At 42.9% G+C, this 22,019-nt stretch overlaps 1 protein-coding gene across 4 annotated transcripts; it reads left to right on the top strand.

Annotated features, from left to right (window-relative positions):
• The first annotated feature begins 1,603 nt into the window (after window positions 1–1,603).
• On the top strand, window positions 1,604–20,560 carry LOC311018310 (uncharacterized protein). Of its 4 annotated transcripts, XM_084017218.1 has the most exons (10): window positions 1,604–1,733; window positions 1,881–2,016; window positions 8,259–8,585; window positions 11,726–11,800; window positions 12,812–13,114; window positions 13,904–14,021; window positions 15,476–15,752; window positions 15,943–16,074; window positions 17,638–17,750; window positions 18,570–20,560. In XM_084017218.1, exons 2-10 carry the CDS (start codon window positions 1,965–1,967, stop codon window positions 18,580–18,582), a joined length of 1,410 nt encoding a protein of 469 aa, XP_083873344.1. In that variant the 5' UTR covers window positions 1,604–1,733; window positions 1,881–1,964; the 3' UTR covers window positions 18,583–20,560. The 4 variants fall into 4 exon arrangements, 3 of the variants coding, with proteins under 3 accessions (XP_083873344.1, XP_083873342.1, XP_083873343.1); XM_084017216.1 differs by having other exon boundaries at window positions 1,730–2,016; window positions 8,222–8,585; XR_014597711.1 differs by having other exon boundaries at window positions 1,732–2,016; window positions 8,222–8,585; window positions 17,687–17,750; window positions 18,570–18,644.
• The last annotated feature ends 1,459 nt before the right edge of the window (window positions 20,561–22,019 follow it).

Raw genomic sequence — 22,019 nt, 5'->3', positions numbered from 1 at the left:
TGTGCAGATCCTTTTTTAACGCGCTCCCATTGAAACCATCATTCCACTCGAGATTACATGAATGAGGGATGTTGAATGTAAAAGCACAGCACTGCAAACACTTGAAACGACCCTTTGGATGTTTGCGTTGTATGTTTGTGTGTGTGTGTCCGTTTGTGTTACACACGTTGCTGAGGTCTGTACTGTAGCTGCGGGCGTATGACTTGTTGAATCTGGACAAAACAAAGAACACAGTGTGAGTGGAGAGATTCCCTGCATATGACCTCAGACTCTGTTAGAGAGCAAACAGCAAAAGACCAATTGGTGTAGTTTCCGACAGCCAGCATTAAACAATCATCACGATGTACTTTGGCAAAAAAACCTTGCGCCCCTCCCTTCTGGTTGTGGTTGTGATGTTACAGTGTTTGACCATGGTTTAATCTGGAATCAGCATTCCCTCTGTGCCCGTTCTGCTCTGCAACCAGGATCTTGACACACACGGGTGGAGTGAAGACAGATGTTGTCGGCTCATTATCAACACCTTGCCAGCCAAATCTCTCCACAGCTCTCTCTTCCTGTATGTGTGTGTGTGTGTGTCTGTCATTGTGTGTGTTAAGACTGTGTGAAAGATTGTTGTAAGATGCCACCATGCTCAGCCTCCTTGTCTGGGAGATTATAGCCGCCCGAGGAAAGCAGAGCCACACTGAAGTGAAGGAAGTGCTTATAAGAGGACATCAATCTCTTTTATCAATTCTGTCTCTGAGAAATCACTTACTGTTCATCACAGGTGCAAACAACCACATGCAGAGACTCTGGTGACTCTCTGCTTTTCTATTTCCGTTGCACTAAGTTCTGTTTTGTGTGTGTGTGTGTGTGTGTGGAACATTTCCTCTTTCAGATGTCAGCAGGTTCCATATGAGAATGTGTGACTATGAAGTTTGTGTCTGTACATCTGTGTGCACTTCCTCCCCCCACCCCTGTCTCTATGCTGACATATTTTCGGACTGTCAGATAGCACCTCTCACATTGCTGGCTCCTTATGTAGGCCTCCTCTGACGTTGCCAGATGTGATAGCAGCTGAATAGAGAGAGAGACAGAAAGAGACGTGTGTGAAAGATAGTGATGGAAAACGGAAGGTGTGTGTGACGTGTGTGTGTGTGTGTGTGTGTGTGTTTCAGATTCTGTTTATAGAATAAGAGCCACTGTTCATTAGCAGAACAGAGAGTCAGCATGGGGAGGAAATGAACAATGGAGAGGAAATGATCAATAATCTACAGTGGTTGCTGTCAGCCTCATACTGTAACACTGCACTGCACTGTCTGGACCTCATTATATGTAAATTCATCTGGCTTAGGGGCTGAGGCCCGTACACCAGTGTTCGAGGAAGCATGTGTGTGTTCGCAGGAAAGCAACAGATGAATAGTGAACGCTACAAGAAGCATATATATAAGCACACTAGTGGAGTTCTTAAGTTATGTAACACTTGAAAAATATACATTTCTTTTTGGGGGGAGTAATCTATTATTTTTTGAGAGAGAGAGAGAGAGAGAGAGAGAGAGAGAGGAGAGAGAGAGAGAGAGAGAGAGAGAGAGAGAGAGAGAGAGAGAGAGAGAGAGAGAGAGAGGGAGGTCTGCGCAGGGAGACAGCATCTTTCTCCTCCCAGCACTTTGCTCCTCCCCTCGTCCCTCTCGGCATCTCTCCCACGCTCCAGAGCTCAGCCTTCAGCTCCCCGGATCCTCCCAAACCCTCCTGAGGTACACACAGCCTGTTTGTGCGCGTGTGCTTGCGGGCGCGCGCGTGCTCGTATATACGTGCATCGGAGGCTGCGCGTGCGAGCGAGTACTTGACGCTGTGCTCAGCAGCTACTTCCCGTGTGTTTCTCTCTCTCTCTCCCCCCGCAGCTGAGGTGGGCGTGCGGAGCCTCTGACCCTCTCTCGCCCACTCCCTTCCTCCGTCTCTCGCTCTCGTCGCGGCTACAGGGGGCTATGGATGGACTGCGCTTACCTCCACTCATCGAGGAGGCTCTGGACTCTACAGGTCTGTGCTGCTGTTTTGTCGCCGTGTGTGTGTTTTCCTTACAGAAGGTTATTTTTAGCACCGACTGATAAGGAAAGAAAAGGAAGCAGAGGGTCGTTGTTGTTGTATGTGTGCTGCTGTGTTGTCTGCTGGTTGGAGGGGATGGGGCGGCGACCTGAGGAGGCGGATGAGCTGGAGGGAGTTGATCAGGTGGTCGGAAGTGGGGAGATGATTGTGTGAGACCGACGTCTTTATTAGGAGGTCCAGCTGTCAGACAGGCAGACAGACAGACAGACAGACAGAGTGGGCATTACTGTCAGCTGTGGCATCTTTGAAGCTCCGATGGAGGCGACATGCTGCCTGGTAATAATAAATGTCTGGCAACTAGAGGCAGGGAAGAAAATAGACCTTATTCTGAGACTGGTGCTCAATCAAGGGTTTGCTTGCTATTATAGTTGTTTACATACTGGAGAGTCACTTTGCGTGTTGCGTGTTGTTAAGCTGGTTTGGTAACTTCATGCCACTGAGCGTTGCTGTATGACATTTGGGCACAATGCATCTTCAGAGAATCAGAACTGCGTATAACTGTGTTCAGGGAAGAATGTGTGGAATGTTTTCTTGTGTGTCCCAACGAGGGAGAAGAGTGTGTTTTCTTCATGTTTTGAATGGGCTGTGCAGACAGAGCTGCTCTGTGTGGGACGCCGCTGGAAGCTGGAAGGATGTTTATTGGTCTGTGTGTGTGTGTGTGTGTGTGTGTGTGTGTGTGTGTGGGGGGGGGGGGCGGGTTCACGACCAGCAGCCAGGTTGCCAGAATCAGGCTTCCTTTTCCTGCACTGTCCTAAAGTTGAACTTTCAATAACAAGTATTTGTAGCCCCCCCCTCCTCTTCAGTCAGCTGGAGACTTATTAAACCACTTTGTTCTAAGTGGTAATTTCCTTTATTACATGCTGAAGCCTGCGTATTGACCATCATCACACGGATGCTGTCTCAGCAACGCTTGTTCCTTTTTATCACAGCCCGAGATGTGCCTTTAAAGCTGGAAATTCAGCACCCAGTGATGGGAAGTGGCTTAATGTAGCATGAATCCTGCGAGGGCCTTAACTCTTATCGTTTTGAATTACATACACTCCGGGATCTAAATGGATTAAAGTGCATTTATTCTGTCGCGAATGAGGTCAGTTAGCTTGAAAAAATGTGACTTTGTTCAGTTAAATTCTTCTGTTTTCATTCTCGATGCTTTTTTCTCTCTGCTGGGAATTAATTCTGCACTTGAAGAAATGCTCTTAAAATCACTTGCCACATGCAACCAGAGGGAATATAGATGCTCTTTCTCACAGACATCAATAAAACAGCATCACAGACTGATTTGACATACAAGATGTCTGCGTATCCTCCAAACAGGCCACATTATTGTTCCTCACGCTTTTACGATTAACCAACCATTTATCTCTCCTTCTCTCTGCTTTCCCACACAACATCTCATCCCCCTCTTTCAATCCCAATCCTCTGCTCTCTTCAGCGCCCACACACACACACACACACACACACACACACACACACACACACACACACACACACACACACACACACACACACACGTACACAAACCTTAGCACCTGCCAGTGCCTCAGCCTACACAGCGTATCTCCCCTGTCCTCCTTGCTTCTCACATTTTGAGATCCACATCAGCAGCGATACTCCCGAAGGTTGTACAAACAGGATTTCTCTCAGCTCTCTGGAACTAATAAACAGCAAAGTTGCTGCTGTAGACAATCTTTGTAGATCTGGGAGCTGCAGAGGCCTCTGAGAAAAACAACAATGTGAGATTCTCACATGAGTTTCTAATATAGCGAGTCGAATGAAAACAAATCTCGCATTTACCCACCCCCACCCCCACACCATCAGACTTTACTGCTTTTGAAAGCAGGCTTTTAAGGCACTCAGATGAAGAAGAAAAAATGAAGTGTGCCACGTGTTTTTTTTTTTTTATTCTCCTCTTGGTTGCATAATGGAAAAATTCCTAAAACTTTCGGGTGAATTAAGAAGGTTTATGAACTCCTGTGGCCCCTTGTTTGCGGCTTATTCTATGGATTTCAAAAACAACAACTTTTTTTCTCCCCCACAGAAATGCTCAGCGCCGTCCACCTATCATTAGTGCACACTCTCTTTCCCTCTGGGTCTTTATCCTTTTTGGATTTGGCAGCTACACGTTAAGCCGTGGTACCCCGTCTTTCCTCTGCGATTAAAGGGAAGTAAAACCTTCCACGGAGATTGCGTTCAGGTGGCAGGTGGGCACCGATTTGTATGATCAAATAGATTGTTACCACATCACTTGCTTTGTTCTCTATCCGTGTTCATATCCTTTAATGTAATAGCTGCACAACACAAGACACATGTGGACACAAACACTGCGCCACCACATAATAATTCCCATAAAATCTCCCCTGTATCAATCAGCAGTATCAGTATGTACACAGTTTTTTGGGCATAATCATCTAATGGGGCCAAATTATAGCTCATTCTACAATGTATCTGTATCCTGCTGACCCAATTTCTCTTATCTCCCTTTGAAAGTGCAAACATGGATTTTCCATTTAAATAACGGAGCGGCTCATTAAGTCAGCCCAACTCCTCGGTGCTTGTGGACCCCGTTTCTTTTCTTGTCATCTCCCGCTGCTGTTGTTCCTCCGTCTCCCGGGGGCTCAAAGTACAGAGAGACGGAGAGATGAACTCACATTAACCTCGTGAGACCTCCACCCTTGTAGCTCACTGCTCATCTCCAGCTGTTGAGTCTCACGGCGTTTCAGAAAATCTCATGCGATGCTGACTTGGCTGTGTGGGCTTCGTTAAGGGACACACCGGATCACTTGGGCGTCTGTGGGGGAAAGCAGACAGGAAGATGTCCGTGCTTCGTAAAAGTGTGGACAAGACCTCTATCACCACGGCGACTCTCTATATGGTGAAGCCCAGGGTTGTTGGTGTGCAGAGGTCACCGTGGAGACGAACTAATGCATGGCTTCACCTGACGCCTTCATGGGGAAGTGAGCAGCTCAAGTGCCCTCAGGCAACATCATAACTCCTCCTCCCTTGCTTTGCATTTTTGTCTTCTCTCGCACTGTCTCTCCGTCTTTTTCGACTCCCCCTCCCTACTCGGAACTGTTGTGTTGCTGAGGAGAAAGTGTGCATGTGCAGGGGGAAAGCTACAGCATCTGTACTGGGCTGGCTTCAAAGCTTGGGTTGGGGGTTGCATTATGCATGGCCTCCTACACAGCTGCAGAGATCCATGGCATACTGTATATACGGACTTGTGCGATCATATATGTGTGTATAGGCTCATCAATATTGGATCATACAAAACAATGATACCCAAGCCTGCATGTCACTGTACTGTATATACACACACATGTGCATACTCATACTTACACACACACCTCTAACATTTCAGCACCACCTGTCTCCCCAATCCAATTTGCAAGCTTGGTTCAGCACAAGTCATCCATCACAGCACACCTGTAGACAACCTCCAGCTCTCGTTTCAATGGGCCGTCATTTCTGTTCACAGGAGATTTGACTCCAGATGTTACCTCTCAATACAGAGAAATTAAGTATTTAACTAGCAGTCGGAGGGAGAGGATGGATATTTGCTACATAGAGAAGTTCTCTTCATTCGTACCACATTTTAAGATTTCGCAGGCATACGATGTTCAGTATATTGCTATCTACTCCATGAGAGTGAGAGTGAATTTCAGTTTTTTTCTGCATATTTAATACGAACAAGTCAAACTGCAGGATGACAGTGAGTGCTTCACGGCGAGAGGCTTGCCTGTGGTGTGAGGTAAAAACAGCTCTGTCCCACATCCACGCCTCTGCTAGCATGCCCTCTGTTCCAAAATCCTCACTCTGCTCCTCAATTTTGCAAAGTGCAAATTTCATTACACCACTCACTCCATCGACGGCAAAAATCAGAAGCAAAACAAAGAGCTTGTGTCGCCACATTAATGCTCACATTTAATCTGGGACAGTTATTTCTGAGATGCTGACAGCCTTGCTTGTTGTGTCCTTCCTGCTGTGACATACTCAATGTGTTCTGCTGCAATGTGATTACAAAGGAATGTGCTATGGCTAGATAAAGCCGTCCTCTCTCCCCGGAGCCGTAACGCTGCTCCAGAGATGACTCTTATGCCCGTCCCTCCCTGCTCTTGTATGCAAGCAGCATCCTTGTCTAATGCAATCCCTGCGTGACTAAAGACCAGCACTGTGCCAAGTACGTGGCGGAGTGATCACAGGTGTCACTGCAGCTGATTCCGCTGCACAATGTGTTTGACATTCACTCACAAGGTGAGGTGACAAAGCTTCCTTAAGGACTGAAATGACTAACAGGCTGTTGGGAATAGCAGGCAGACTTGCGGGAACACTGAACAGATAGTAGGCGCGGTTTTGTAGCGTTGATGGACACAGAATAATATGTTAGTAGAGGCTAATTCCTCTGCAGAGATGAGTTGAGACAGCTTTCCTTGTTCACCATATTAACAAATGTCCTCAACAGTTTCTCAGTGCCCGGCAGCAGCACAGAAAGTCTGCAGCCTGTTTTTGTCTCTTAATGGGCTGTAGCTGCCGCCGGCTCTCTCGCTGCCACGCGGCTCAAGCTTCCTTCTTTATGACTCACTCATTACACCGGCATCAAAGTTTAATGACAAAATAGCCCAGTGCTCATGAAACCTCTCACACGTCTCTCAGGGGGCTGCATTGTTTAAAATGAACATCATTATTATAACAGAAAGGATGTGGCCTGCTGCTAATGTCATACAGATAGGATACAGATATGTTGCAAGGGGCTGGGATGTGATGGAAATGGTTACATGCAACAAGGCAGAGAAATAATTACCACAAGAGATGGAAGGGTCCCCTGAGCTGAGATTACACAGGTGAGCATGACTCTTAATTAGGTAGATCTTTAAGTAATGCTTTACTGCGTCCCCCGCTGCACCTTTTTGTCATCGCTTCCTTCCATTCTCGTCTCCCATCCTCCAAACCACTTTCTGAATGCAAGCATTTTTGAGGCACTCTGAGATCACTCGAACACGGATGTGTTATGCAATTTATTTCTGAGATTTGACTTGTCCCCGGAAATAAGAGAGAAACGCAGGCCAGTCGAAGGTGAATTTCCAGTGATGAGACGGTCACTGATGCACTGATGCAAGTGACCTTTTAACCTTTAACCGCACCTGTGAGCAAACTAACGCTGTGAATGTATCTGTGAGTGTTTCTGGCCTTTCATGCCAGCCAGTAAATCTCATCTGTCTAATGGGAAATACTTTTTTTCCCCCCCGAGTCAAATCGGAATTTACTGTCATGCTGTCGTGCACTAAAATGATGCCCTCCTTTCTCGTTTTTCTGACCTGCTTTGCATCCGTCTCTGCAGATCTCGCTAGCAACGGGGGTTCATGTCAAGTCGAGTTTATTTATAGAGCCCTACATCAAATGCAGTTTTCCATTGGACTTTTCTGGCCCAAATAAACCACAACTCGGCCCAGGCTGCCCGCAGTGAGGAAGAAAACCAACGTGAAAAAAGCAAAAGGAAAAATGGTTGGCATACGTGACACAGTATAACACAAGAGAGAAATGTGTTCATCACATCTCTCTTACTATGAGTGGTAGCGTAGGTTATTATGGACTATGGAGGTGCATTGCTGAGCGGTGAGTCATAGTGATTGCTTCAGCATACAGGCCCACCTCCCCCTTCTCTCACTGCATTGTGTCAGCTAACTCACTCCACCTACTGGTCAGGAGATTAAATTCTGTGTGCAGATAAAACAATGTAAAAATAAATGTGTCTTCATATTGCAATGAATTGTCATCAATACATGTTATATATTAATTATTTCTCACTTTAAAACAACATAGAATCAAAGCTTTGACACACGAGACAGTTTCACATGTTACTCGCGTTTTCCCCCCGATGAAAGTTCTTGTTGACTTTCTATGAAAATCTCAGCTCTCATAGGAGGGTCATTTTGTATATTTAAATTAGTGACTTAAATGAAGGCACATGAGTGGAATAGAGGTTGGCATAAAAAGGTCTTGATACCACTTCATTCACAAGATGGTGCTGTTGATTCAAAAGACAACACAATCTGTGCTGCGTTTTAAAGCATGGCTGGCCTAAGGCTGCTGACAGAGGTCTCCTCTAAATCTCCCTTCCTGTCTCCCTCTCTCTCCCTATCAGGCATCCCTTTCTAATATCGCTGTCATCTTTTCATCAGATGACCCGTGCGATCTGAAAGCGGAGTGCAGCCCCACCATGGACAACGAGATAACAGCGAAGGAGAGAGGCGTGTTGGAGGAGAACAATGAGAAAGAGGAGATGGACCAGGAGAGAGATCAGGAGGAGGAGGAGGAGGGGGGAGAAGAGAAGAAGCTGAAGGAGGAGGAAGATGAAGGGGAGGAGAAGAGGAAGGATGAGCAGGAGCCGCTGACGGAGGAGGAGGAGCTGGAGGAGCTGAGGGCTCAGGTGCTGCAGCTGCTGCTGGAGCTGGACGACGCCAGAGAGATCTCCAACAAACACCAGGAGAGCTTCCATGAGCTGCAAGGTGAGACTGTAACCGCTAAGACTGGGTTTTTATACTATTTATTCAACCATAATCTTCCTTTATCAAAAACCCTTCATTCATTATCTACTAACATTCTTATTTATACTATTTCAAGCCCTTTCAGCCTCTCACACTCAATCATTCACCAGGTGAGTGTTAAGTCCCTAATGGTTCAGGGTTCAAGGTTTTAGACATTGGGACTGGGCCTTTGACTGTGGAGACAAAAGACCTCCGCTATAAATACTCACTCATAGCACTTTATAAAAAATAATTAAGCCACCCCACAATTTGGTTCACAATTCTTTACTGTTGACACAGTTTACCATTCAAAACGAAAGTTAAACCTGTAATCCAGACATGAGCATGTGAGAGTTTGTTTAATTTGAGAAAGGTGGTGCTGCCACCATGTCCAATCCAAGTGTAAAAGTGCTTTCTAATAACTTTGGTAAAATTAAATACAATTTCTGAAACTAGGACCATCTTTGTCAAAACACAAAAAACTGAAAAATGTATACAAAATAATCTCTTGCAAAAGCAACCACTTCATTACATTCCTCTAAAAAATGCTATTTTTGCATCAAAACTTTACACACCAAATCCAAATAAGTAGCTCTTACCACATGCCTACTGCACTCTGATGTTCAGTATAAAACACTATTATCAAGAGTCTTTGACATTTTTATGTGTAGCATGCTGTGAATATTGACTATTAACATAAATGGAATGGAAGGCAAAGAGTATACAATCACTTTCTGTTTGTGATTGCTAAAACACATGAATTCCACACACGAGCCAAATGAGACACACAAACACAAAAAATTAAACTGCGATTAAAACCCGATGATCTCATTTCAAAATGGCATTTAAGGTTTTTTTTTTTACCATTAAATGACTTATTCTCTCTTTGAATTAACTTCAGTTATGTTGTAAGTTGTCGTGATTGTGTTTCTTTTTTTTGTTGGAAGATCTCAACCTTAACGTCTCAATTCTTTAAACCCAACCACAGAAGAAAATCCCCGTCCTTTACCTGGACAGCTTAACTTTGCACCCGACTGTTTATCACAGTCTAGTTGAACATGTAGAAGTGTAAATGTTTATATGCAGTCAGTGACACGGTTCCTCATCATAGGCGCTAAATGGAGCATCGCATCATACCTTAGAAATGATGAGCTTAATGTTCAGGGACACTAGCAGTGAGTAAGGCCTTGGGTATGGGCCTACAGTGAGCTCAGTGTGTGTGTGTGTGTGTGTGTGACTGTGTCACACTAAAAGACATGGCGTGGTGAGCTCAGTTGTTTGTTTGGCAGCAGTACAGGCATTCCTCAGACAACTGCGTGTATGCCGAGGGAAGCTTCCAGACTGGGTGTCCTAGATCACGGCGAGAAAACACTTTTGGTCAACTCCCACTGGAGACAGTCAGCTGTTCAGCCAGCTGGCAGCTGTTGGGGTGGTGGGGGTGCTGAGTGTATGGTCAGAGATCAATATGACTATGGATGGTTGTTAATCTAGTTTTTCTTTCTGCTGTTTTTGTGAGGTTATGTTGTCCTATCATCGTAGATGTCCATTTTTTTGCCCTAAAAAAAAAGCTATAAAGAATACAAGCTGCCAATTGGACAACCCTGGAGACCGGACAGGGAATCTGTGGAAATGAAAGTATGGCCAGCAGTAGAAAAATCTAAAGCAGGATTTTGCTGATGAAAGGATTAGTTCAGGCAAATTAGAACAATTCCGTTCTCGTTTACCTCTGGAGGTATCGAGCCATACAGGTATTGTAGCTTTGGATGGAGATTTCTGCTTCCATAACAATATGATGGAGGGAAATGTTTTTTTTTTGTGGTGCTCACAGAACTGAAAATGTATATTGAAAAAGTGTAAAAGCACATGTGTATCCATAAAAGATGCCTCACAGTCTGGATTATACTCATGAAAACGGTTGATAGTGAGTTTTAAACAGTCATGCTAGTCACTCTGTGATGCTGTACTATAGACCTTATAAAATATGGACGTAGTCTCTGTGACATCACCCATAGGTGAAGAGACCTACTGAAGCTCAACATTGTCCCCTGTACAGTTGTCATCAGTGGGGATAAAGACCAAAACAGTTTTTTTTTGTACCAAGTTGTAAACATGTTTATTTCTGCTGTAAAGTTGAGTTTTTTTTTTATCATGGGTGTCTAGAGATGACTCACGTTTGGAAGCAGCCTCAAATAGCCATTTGAGGAACTGCAGTTTTTGGAGGAACAGCTGCTTGGGTGTACGGACGCTAAATGCATAAACACAATGCTTATATGCTGAATGTTAGGAAGGTATGATATTCACCGTGTTCATATTAGCAACATTTGCTGATAAGCACTCAACACAAATTACAGCTGAGTCTGATGTGAATGTCATTAGCTTTGCAGGTATTTGGTCACACACACTACAGTGTGAGCTCATGATGGCACTAGAGGAAAAGTCAGGGGATCACCAGAGACAATGGATTTCACCCTTTGGGGACCATGAATATCTGTTCAACGATTGATAGATGTAGGATGGAAGTGGTCGATCGGCCAACATTGCCATCCCTAGAGCCATGCCACTAGTGGCTAAAATATGATATTTGTTTTAAATGGCTATATTCCACCAATGGTACTTAAGAAAATAATTTTGTTTTTGTAATTTGGTAGAATTTATCCATTAAGAAAACACAGGCTCTGTACTCACCTAGCAGCTGTAACATCTAAAGCATTAGTGAATCCTCCTGGAGTATGCTACAATGACTTGGCATGACCAATAGAGACCAAAAAGAAACAGAAAGACACAAATAAACCATATAGATGTGAAAAAAACAAAGCAAAAATAATCTGCTTGGTTTTATTCTGTTGTTGTTATAATATGTATAATATTCAGGAAGAGAAGACTGTGTGGAAAATGGATATTTGTAACATTGATATACCAACAAATGTTATACTAATATTGATCCGGCTCACACACACATAGGCAGACTATTTGTGTCATTCAGTCATGCCTCAAGGTGGAACAGCTTATCAAGTTGTCATCTTTCTATTGGCCTGCTGAACTGACATTTTCCTCTTATCTCTCTTCCCACTCCTCTCCTCCCCCGCTCTCCTCCACTCCTCTCCACTTCACTCCTCCACCAGGTCTGTTGGACGATGAGCGTCTGGCCAGCGCCCATCAGGCTGAAGCCTTCACTCGCCAGATCCAGAATCTACAAGGTATCTAAAAGTTCTGTTCTTTGAATAAAACCAAACAAACGGCTAAAAATCGATTAAAAATACAAATCAGCTATTGTATTTTACATTTCTTTTTTTTGTCAATAGTTGGTCAATGCCAATTTTAGTCTCCAAGCTGCCAGTGAAGAATAATTTGTCAGCATTAATCAACAAGACCTCCACCTTGTATGTCACTGTATGGATTCCCATAGTTCACTAATGAATAGTCTTAGACAGAAAGTGCTACATACGTATGTTGGGATTTCATTGACCAGAACATGTTAAATGCTTGCAATCAATCGGCTTATTGATTTGGGGGCATTGCCCTTTCTGTGACCATTTTTCAAAATGACATTTTACACAATAATTCATCAAAAAGCCTAAATGATATTTATTAATTAGAATAGTAATCTGAGTAAGAAAAAAGACAGAATGGAATTTACAAAGCTTTTTCAATCAGCCAGGGGACTGCCAAACTATTTCTATCAATTTAAACTATTATTTATGACGCATCTGCATGTGCAATAGAACTGGATTGGAACTGTTTAATTAGTTATTACAGGTTTTATTGCCATTACCTTGTATTAATGCTGTTATTGTTGTTTTTAATGAGGTGGAGAAGATTTTCATTTCCTGAAAATACTAAACTCAATAATCTGTTTCTGGGAAAAAGGTCTGTTTCCATCAGTTACATCAGCTCCTCTTTTAAACACAGCACCTACAATTACACAACACACACACACACACACACACACACACACACACACACACACACACACACACACATGCAAGAACTCCCCACCCCCACACACAAAACATGCAGGCCCACTGTTGCAAAACCTCAGGTGAGATCACACACACACGCACACACACACACACACACACACACACACACACACACACACACACACACACACACACACACACACACACACACACACACACACATTATGTTACTGCAGTCTCACCCACGCATTCCCCATGAAGAACGCTCTCCTGCTCCTCTCCCCTCAGCCCAGCTGCGCTCCGTGCAGGAGGAGATGGACAGCCTGGAAGAGGAGAAGGAGAGCGAGCTGGTCGAGGCCCAGGAGGAGCTGCGTGTTGCTCAGGAGGAGGTGTTCCTGCTCCAGCAGGCGGCAGAGGAGGCGGCGGCCGAGCGGGAGAACGACATCGCCTCGCTGCAGGAGGAGCTGTGTCGCCGGCGGGCCGAGCTGCAGCGCCTCAGCGAGGAGACCCAGGACTATGAGCTGGAGATCACCACGCTGAGAGCCGAGATCAGCATGAAGAGCCAGCGCAGGGAGGCGGAGAGGAGAGAGGGTGAGGGATGAGGAGTGTTGTAGAGAGAGAAAGAACACACAGAGAAGTATAGATGGATAAGGAAGGATGAAAGGATGTAGATGCATTTGGTTGTTTGCACACATGCCGTCTCCTCCCTTACAACATTGTTTTACTTCCAGTCCATCAAAGTTAAGATCCAAGAAGTCTTGACTTCACACCTCATCTTGTGTAAACAGCCATCAGTGAGAAGACTCTGTGTATGGCATTTATCAAGCTTACTATTTGAACAAAAAGCCCACGATCAGTCTTTGTGGCTGTTATTATGAAAACAAAGTGTGGTGTTATGGATGGTCTCATTCCATGTTCACATTAGGTTAGCATCCCACAGTCAAGCACATCAATTATTTGGGGATTTAATAAATATTACATATTAAAAATGCGATTGCTGAGTGTTGCGAGGGGAGTGCTGTGTGTGTGCGTGCAGATGTGTGTGTGCATTTAGGATACCAGGGACATGAAGTCATGAGGCGGAGGAACACGCACATCTAACACATGATATCATCGCTGGGCTCTGCAGCTGAGCCTCGGGTGGGTCTGAGGCAGGGGACTTCATATTAGTGGATTTTTTGGCTCTTGTATGTATTTAATATCCTAAAAGCCTTCATTTAAAAGGAATAGTTCGACATTTTTGCCAAGCCCGGTCCCAGACGAGAAATAGCTTTGCATAAAAAGGCATATACCTTAAATATATTCCATGCATGTTGTAATGATGTTAAACATGAAAGATGAGCCGACCTGCTTCCTGTCTGCCCGCCCTTGCTCCGTCAGGTGACGTGGACCTGCTGAAGGAGGAGTGCCGTGTGCTCAAGGAGGAGTGTCAGACCCTGAAGGAGGACAACAGACGTCTCACTGAGAGACTGCAGCTGCTGCAGAGACAGAGGACATGGTGAGAGGTCAATGACTACTCACTCATCAGCTGTGCTTCCTGGATCAGCTGGATGGGATACCCTCTGGAATACTATGCTTTCTACAGTTGTATAATAGCCTACTATTATAGGATTATTTATAATATTTTTTAAATGTATTACTATACTATTACTGTCATTATTCATCATTTTACAGAGCATACAGAGCCCTATTTGCAGGCCCACTACGTCATAACGGGCCGTTGCTCGTGAAACTGCATGCAAAGTCGTCTGAGGGACAGAATCATTCGCATTCAAAACTCAACACGGACACATTGACATCACTCGCTGCAGTGTTTGTAATGTGAAATGCAAATCTGAAGTCAACACGTCTAGAACACACAGAATCAAATTTAAAAGCTAAAGAGTTCAACGTTTATCAGAATCTGGAAGTTAAATCCCCCACAGCAGCCATAGCTAGCATGAGTGAATTATTCATTATTCGTGAATTGCAGACTAGATGTTGTGTGTTTGCACACAGCCCTGCAGTCTCATGCCCTTTTTGGGGGCTTGGCAGGGTGTTAACCTGTTGTAATAAGGAACAACAACAATGGGATTCGTTGCTATAAACGGGTGTGAACAATTCTGCAGTTTAAGAAAACTTACATAAACCTTTCTTAGGACCTTTCTGAAGAACACTTTTAAGAAATACATGGGAAGATATGATGTTGGTGACCAATCTTCAAGATCTATTTAGTAGCTGTTGACATTTTCGAACGCATCACTCAATCTTTCTCGGCAGGGAACTGGGCTCATACTCATAATCTGCTGAGGAAGTGATGCACTGAAAACAAAAGCTAACTTTATTTATAGTACAATTCAAAACAGTCATTCAGTGCTTTACAGGAAGAAGAAAAGGGAAAAAGAGTTGGAAGTGACGGACACACTATAAGTAGAAATAACCAACAGAGAAAAAAAAATCTAGAAAAAGAGCTGACAAGTCACAGCGTGATGACTAGAGCAATTACTGTTTCAACAATTTAAAATAATGATTAATCAAATTGAATTTATCAAGCAAAAATGGCAAATAGTTCCATAGTGCTATCTTCTTTAATTTAATTTAAAAAAAAAATAACGTTTTCGTCTGTTGGTCAAATAAAGCAAGCAATTATATTATGATTGGCCTTTTTCATTGTTTCCCGACATTTAATATACTAAACAATTAACTGATAATGAAAAAAAATCTTAAGTTGCAGTCCCATTACAAGGCTGGCTAGATATCTATGGCGGCATGTCTGTAACGGAAACACAAGTAATTAAAAAACAGCTTCTCCATCAGTTATTAGACTTTGTGTACGCCATGACGCTGCATGTTGCAACATATCTGGTTATCACATCAAACAACATAGCAACCACATTCAGCCTGTGATTGTCAGCCAGCTTGGAGCCCATTTTTGAGTTGAAAGTAAAGCATTCTCCACCATCACTCCTGCAGCTCCAGTGTCTACCTGTCACTGAAAGAGGAGGACGGAGAGGAGGGCACAGAGGGCAAGGAGATGGAGACCGGCTCGGATGAGGTCATGACAGAGAGTTACATGACCATGGCCCAGTCTGGGAACTGTCGCCTGGTGGACGCCTCCATCCAGAAGAATATTTCATTTGACGGGAAGCCCGCGACACCAACCAGCTGGAACGGCGGCATCGGGGAAATTTTCTCCCTGAGGGAGCAGCTCAAGCAGGCAGAGGAGAAGGCCTCGCAGGTTCAGAGAGAGGTATGGTGCCTAATAGCGTCTGAGAAATGCCTTGGGAGTTGAATATGAATATAACATGGACAGATTTGGGGCAACCATTCTTCGCAAATTGATTTCAGACTAATACACTAAAACATGTTTCAAATAAATGCCATCAGTCAGTTCACTGCTGTACGGGAAAGACTGAGAATGTGTCTTCTCTGTCCTCCAGTGTGACGGTTTGAAGATGGAGCTGCAGGAGCTGCAGGTACTGTATGACAGCAGTCAGAGGGAGAGAGCAGAGCTGGAAGAGGAGCTGCAGCGCTGCAAGGCAGAGCTGGCGAAGCTGTCAGGGGGGGCTCAGGTGAGGGATGGACATGAATAATACAATGATGTGTTTCATGTAATTTGTGTGGTTTGCTTCAGGTTTCAAAAGCATCTGTGTCTGGATTTATTCTAAAATGAATGTTTTACAAGTTGTTCTGAGAATCACCACACAATTAAAGAACGCCTTTTCTTTGCAGCCACACTGTCAACTAACACATTAACACGCCTCACATCACACTATATCCCGTGTCTGTTGAGCCCACTTTCTATGTGTCTCATACTGTAGCATTGTATGCATAAGTGTTGATATGAACTGACCTGGCCGGTCAGCCATATCTATCGTGTGCTTTGGGCTAGGGAACCTTCCTCCCACTGTATCTGTGTTCTAATTCCTCTGTGAGAGCAATGCTTTTTATACTGTTGTTGGACAAAAACACACAATTTGCTAAAAAGGCATTCAGGCTTCAAGCAAAGAATGCCATCATTGAATATAATTAGTCATCAGATAATGTTCATTATAAAAAAGCAATGAAAGGACCTTGCACCTCTAGATATTTAATGTGTTCTCCCGACCTTGAAGCGGGTTATGTTAATTTTAATAAGTTCCTGTGTGAAAGTCAACTTGCAGTGAAATGAAAAGGGTCTGAAAAAGCGTATTGGAACATTTACTTTAGCCACAGTTACACCGATGTTGCATAATAAGTGTTTGAAAGCATCGCTTTGGTGTGTTTCCAAGTGCTCACATAAAAATCCCAAACTCTTAAGTTGATTTATTTAACGCAAGAAGCACCAATTAACATACTAATTTTCCTTTCCATGTTTTTTTAAACTTTTGCTTATTGTTTATCCTGACTTCTCTATAAGACACTGTTTGCAAATGCAGCATAGTGTGGCTCTTGAACGCACCAAACCCGAGGACAATCTGTGAATTCAACTGCATTACTGTGCAAAGACGGTCTCAATAAACTGCAAGTTGACCAATGGCTGCCTGTAAGGAAACAAAACTAAGGTTTGGAAGCAGTGTAAGATGGTCCTTTAGTTGGAAACAAACAGGACTAAAACTCTGTGTTTTGTCTGCAACAGCTGTGATCAGATGTCTCTGCGTCGTGTCAAACTGTCTACCCGTGTCTCTGATTCTGTCCTTGTTCTCTGAATGTCCATGACCTCTCAGCCTGTACGATACCAAAATGACCAAAACATCAAAACTATAAAATGAGGATAGAGAGACAAACCACCATATGCTAGTCACAACATTCACGTCTTTCTTTCTTTGTCACCGTTACATCACACGCAGCCAGTAAATGCCACACGGGGCCGCTCACACATACTCACGTTGAGTTGATGTGTATGTCACCTTAAAGTTATGAGTTGTTTGTTTAACTGGAAATGCAAATCACTCCATCGCAACCCTTCCCTTTTATATCACAGCCATAGACCATGTCACACTATAATCTAGTGATTTGTAGTGGTGGTCCATTTGTGCTGTTGTCACACTCCTTTATCTGTTATTCTATTGTTTGAACACTTCAGTCTACATCCATCCATTCATTCATCCCCTTCATCCCCATGGTCCTTGTGTTTGTTTTTCTTTCCTCCTCAGAGATTCATCCATCCGTCTGAGCACCCTGTTCTCTCCATCCCCTTCATAGGAATGATTGTAATATTGGCTGTGGTCTGGTGCTGGTTGTCGGAGCTGGCGTCCCAGAGGGCAAGGTATGGGAGGAGCTTATCTCTATCTGATGCGTAATGGCACATGTGGTTCTTACACAATGAGTAAAGAGTCAATTCACCCAAATAACTTAAAAACATAGTTACTTGCATACAGTGTCAAGCTATGCAGCTGGTTTTGTTTTTATTCGCCCAGGTTTTCAGAAATCGGTTTGTGTGGTATCGTTTACTCCAGATAATCCACAGAAACCGTCAACAGTATTGGTGGGACGAGACAGACAGTGTATTCTGTGGATTGTTCAGATTAATCAGCACACTGTTTCTGAAAAGACGTGCTGGATAAAAATGTTACAAAATCACCTCCACCCTTGGGTGGAGAGGCAGAAATATCTCACACTGAGAAAATATATGTTTCTGTTATTTGGGTAAACTGACCATTTGATATAAATTACTGCTCAAGATTAATTTCGAGTGATGGATGTTATGGGAGGGTCTAAAATTACCGGGGAAAATGAATGTAGAATGGAAGTAGATAATGATATTAAACATTTATGGAAGGTGGACCGGGGACGGGTGGGCAGTTTGGCAAATTAGAACAAAATATTGCCTCGAATGGCGCCGAATAAGTCATTTACAGGAATAGTAGGACATTTTGGTAAATGTGCTTTGTTGCCAGGCGACAAGAAGATTGATAACGCTCTCAAGAGCTCGATCTTCTAATCAAACTCCCTGTGAGGAAGTGAATGAGCATATATCTTAGAATATCAGACTGTTCCTTTAAAATCCCCAATACTTCTGGTTGATCTGGCGGACGGGCAGCCTCTACTGACTCTTAACGCTGACTCTTTTCCTGTCTTCCTTCAGGGGAGTGAGGTAGGTTGGAACTCCATTTTGACTATCTCTGCAGCCACAGCAGTGCTGCTAATGATGACGAGCTTGTTGAGAGCTCTCGTCCGATGTTGATTGGATGGGCAACAACCGCACAGGGACAGACGTCTGCTTCAGACCAGCCTTCGTTCTCTCCTGCCGAGTCTACAGACTGAACTTGGGGGTTCTCTAAATGTGCTCGAGCTGACAGCTGTTTGGTAGAAAATGTATGGGAAATGTTGAATGAGGCGGTACTACATGCGCCAAGAACAGGTGCGCTCAGTCTCGTATGAGATTGAAGGTGATGATGATGAGTTGGCCTGCAGAGAGCCCGCACACGAGGACCGATCTCACTCCACTAACTGTATTCTAGTGTTGTGTCACTCTTCTGTGTCTGTGAATATTATTGTTTCTCTCCTTTAGTGATAACCAAAAAAAAAAAAATGAAGGTTTTGAGTATTAATGTGCACCAATTTATTTAACCATTATTTATTTATTTGTTTGTTTATATATTGTTATTGTTGTCTCTAATATTATTGACAAACATGGAGTCTGGAAATTTGATGCACTGAAATGTACACATGACCTTAAAATGTTAGCAGAAAGAGCCGTTTGCATTTTTTTTGTCAATTTGTAAACTATCATTTACTTCCTTCCCCCCAAATACTGAATGCAAAATATTCTACTATTTTAAAATCATAAAATCTCCACAAATGAACACCATCCCAGCATTAACCTCCTGCCACTCTATTACTGCCCCACACTTATCAAACTGATTGTTTCCATTGTGAACACCACTGATATGCTATTACAATGACAATATAATGGAATGCCTGCTGGTCTCAGCTTATAAAACTGATGTTTAACGCCCTGTAGGTGGAGCCAGCTCTTCCTCACGGTCTTCTTCAGTTATGTGCTTTGATCCAGGCTCTGGCACGTCTGCCTCACAATTAATTGTCCTTGTGTCTGTCTCATCAAACAACTCCCACCTTCCTCTTCCATCAGTTTTAACCACAACGCCAGAAATGCACAGTCTTTCTGATCCATCCTGCCTGCCCACAGCCCACTTTGAAACTCTGAAATCTTACACCCACGGCTACATTGTTGCACTACAGTTTCCTCTAGTTTTGTTACCATCTGTGCAAGGAAAGAGATTCCAGCAGCTTTGGGAGCCAATGTTAGGATGGTCATGGATTATCATTTTATGTCTAACACTAAATAAGCTTTTGTTCCTCTCCAGCAGGATTTAAACAGCATTGCATTGTTATTGTGGTTGTTCAGGTACTCGGTGTGAGGATGTTGACTGACGACACGCATTATGTAACAAACTGCCGATCTGACAAACACCGGTTGACACAGATTGAAACACTGATGCATCTGAAGCGGCAGATCAGGGTTTATAAGGTTGCAAGAGCATTTTAAAATTGATATGGTTGCAAAATATGTAAATAGGAAAAGTTTAAGCATTAATTACAAAAACTATATATGTATATGTGGAAGGATCATTGTTTACATTTGTGAAACTTTTTTTGTGAAAACATTTTAGACCTTAAAAAAGCATGCAAAAAAAAAACACCCATATAGAAGCACAATTTATAATTTATGTCGGTTCTGTTAGTTTGTATTTCATGTAAATAGTTATTTACATGAAAATGTACATGACACATAGTACCATGGGAGAGATATTTCTGAAATCCATTTGTACTAGCTTTGTAGAAAGTTTAATCTATTTTGAAAGAGCATCGTATATTTGATAGCCAAATGATATGCCGTGTAAATGTTTATTTATGGTGACGTTATTCAGAAGAACTAGCTAGCATCACTCATCATGTCCGGTACCTCTTTGTTCAAAGGTGGTGTAGTCATTGCATGCGTTTAGATTGCTTTTGACCTTCGTTGCTAGAAAGAGCAATATGACTCGTTCATTTTGGAAATGTACTGAAATCTTTTCTGAAACATTTGTCATTAAACAGATCCTTGATAAGCAATGCCTGACCAATGTCATTTCTGCAAATGGAAATACACTAAGGAAATGATGGACTGCAATATAGTCACTGTCTATTATATGAAAATGACCAGTTTGCAATAGAAATTAAATTCCCACTGGCTTCAAATTATTGGAATACAGAACATTACTTTTCATTATTTTCAAGAATATTAACTTCAATAAAAGATGGTTTCCAACATATTTGTGGCTATTTTGTTACCTGAAGGTCTATTTTGTACCGTAAATGACTTAAGAAAATAAAAATACCCACCCCACATGATGTCCGAGAGCTTTCTTTTCCTGGAAGGTCACAGTCTCAGGGTTTAAAGTATCACAGAGTCCCATTCATGAAATCACTAGCAGTCAACCTGAGCGAGAACCATCTCTGCTGGGATTACATTACACGGGTTGTATGGATATTAATAACCTTCGCTCCAGAGACGTGACATATGCTCACAGACACCGATCCCTTACAGATGGCAGGAACCGGTGTGTCAACGTTGTTGACGAGGCCCATAAACTACACGTTACTCCACTGCTACGACTCATGGTTCTCTAAGTTCAAGTGCATCTAATTATCTAAAAGTAGTGTGGATGTGCAGACCTAGTCATGGGGGGAGCATGTACAGTTTGCTTTGCCCTCACTGAGCAACTTGTCACTCGAGCTTTAGGTTAAATGAGTTTTTCCGGAGTGACATATTCCCAACTGATTCTGAATAAGATTTCTGTCTTATTTTGTGTCAGAGTTGTGGCTGAAGAGAAAAATGAAAAGTATCTTGACGGTCGAAATGTCAGCTCCAGATCACCAGTGGAACCTAATCAAGTGGGCCTTGGCCTCAGGCCTATCTGTCCGGCAAAATCACCCCAAATCCCTTTTTAAATATTTAATATATTCAGCTGACAGACTAACAGGGAAAAACTAATTAAAAAAGGTGGAAAGCTGACTGTGAGAGAAGCCATGGGCAGTCTCTGGGGATATGATGTCAAGTGAACGGTGTCCAGGTCAACAGTAGCTCTGTGATTTGGAATTTGGTCTGGTTGACAAAGCTTTAATTCCTATCAAGGGTGGGATTGTATTGTATTATTATGATACACTATACCAACAAATAAAGAATCACATTGAATAAGTTGAACTTGTGTTTTACTAATTGAGTCAAATGTGAAAAAGTACACTTTCATATTACTTTATAGAAGTCCAGTGGCAAATATTGCACATTTGTACACTATTTTCACAACTGCAATAAACAACTTCTGAAAATCAAAGTAACAGTTAAAAAATATATGACAAGCTAATAAAATATGATGCAGTAATTGAAAAACCTTCCCAGCCGTATATAAAATCGTAAAACTTACATTGCCATGCTACAACATGAAATACTGCAGTAATACATCAGTAATCTGTTATTAAAAAAGTAGTGACAGGAATATAAAGTAAAAGGATGTGTTGAACTTTTAAATCT

This window comes from Eutrigla gurnardus, assembly GCF_963514095.1.
Source record: "Eutrigla gurnardus genome assembly, chromosome: 9".
Taxonomy (NCBI): Eukaryota; Metazoa; Chordata; class Actinopteri; order Perciformes; family Triglidae; genus Eutrigla; species Eutrigla gurnardus.
Note: the sequence above shows the minus strand (reverse complement) of the source record. Positions and strands in the feature narration are given on the sequence as shown.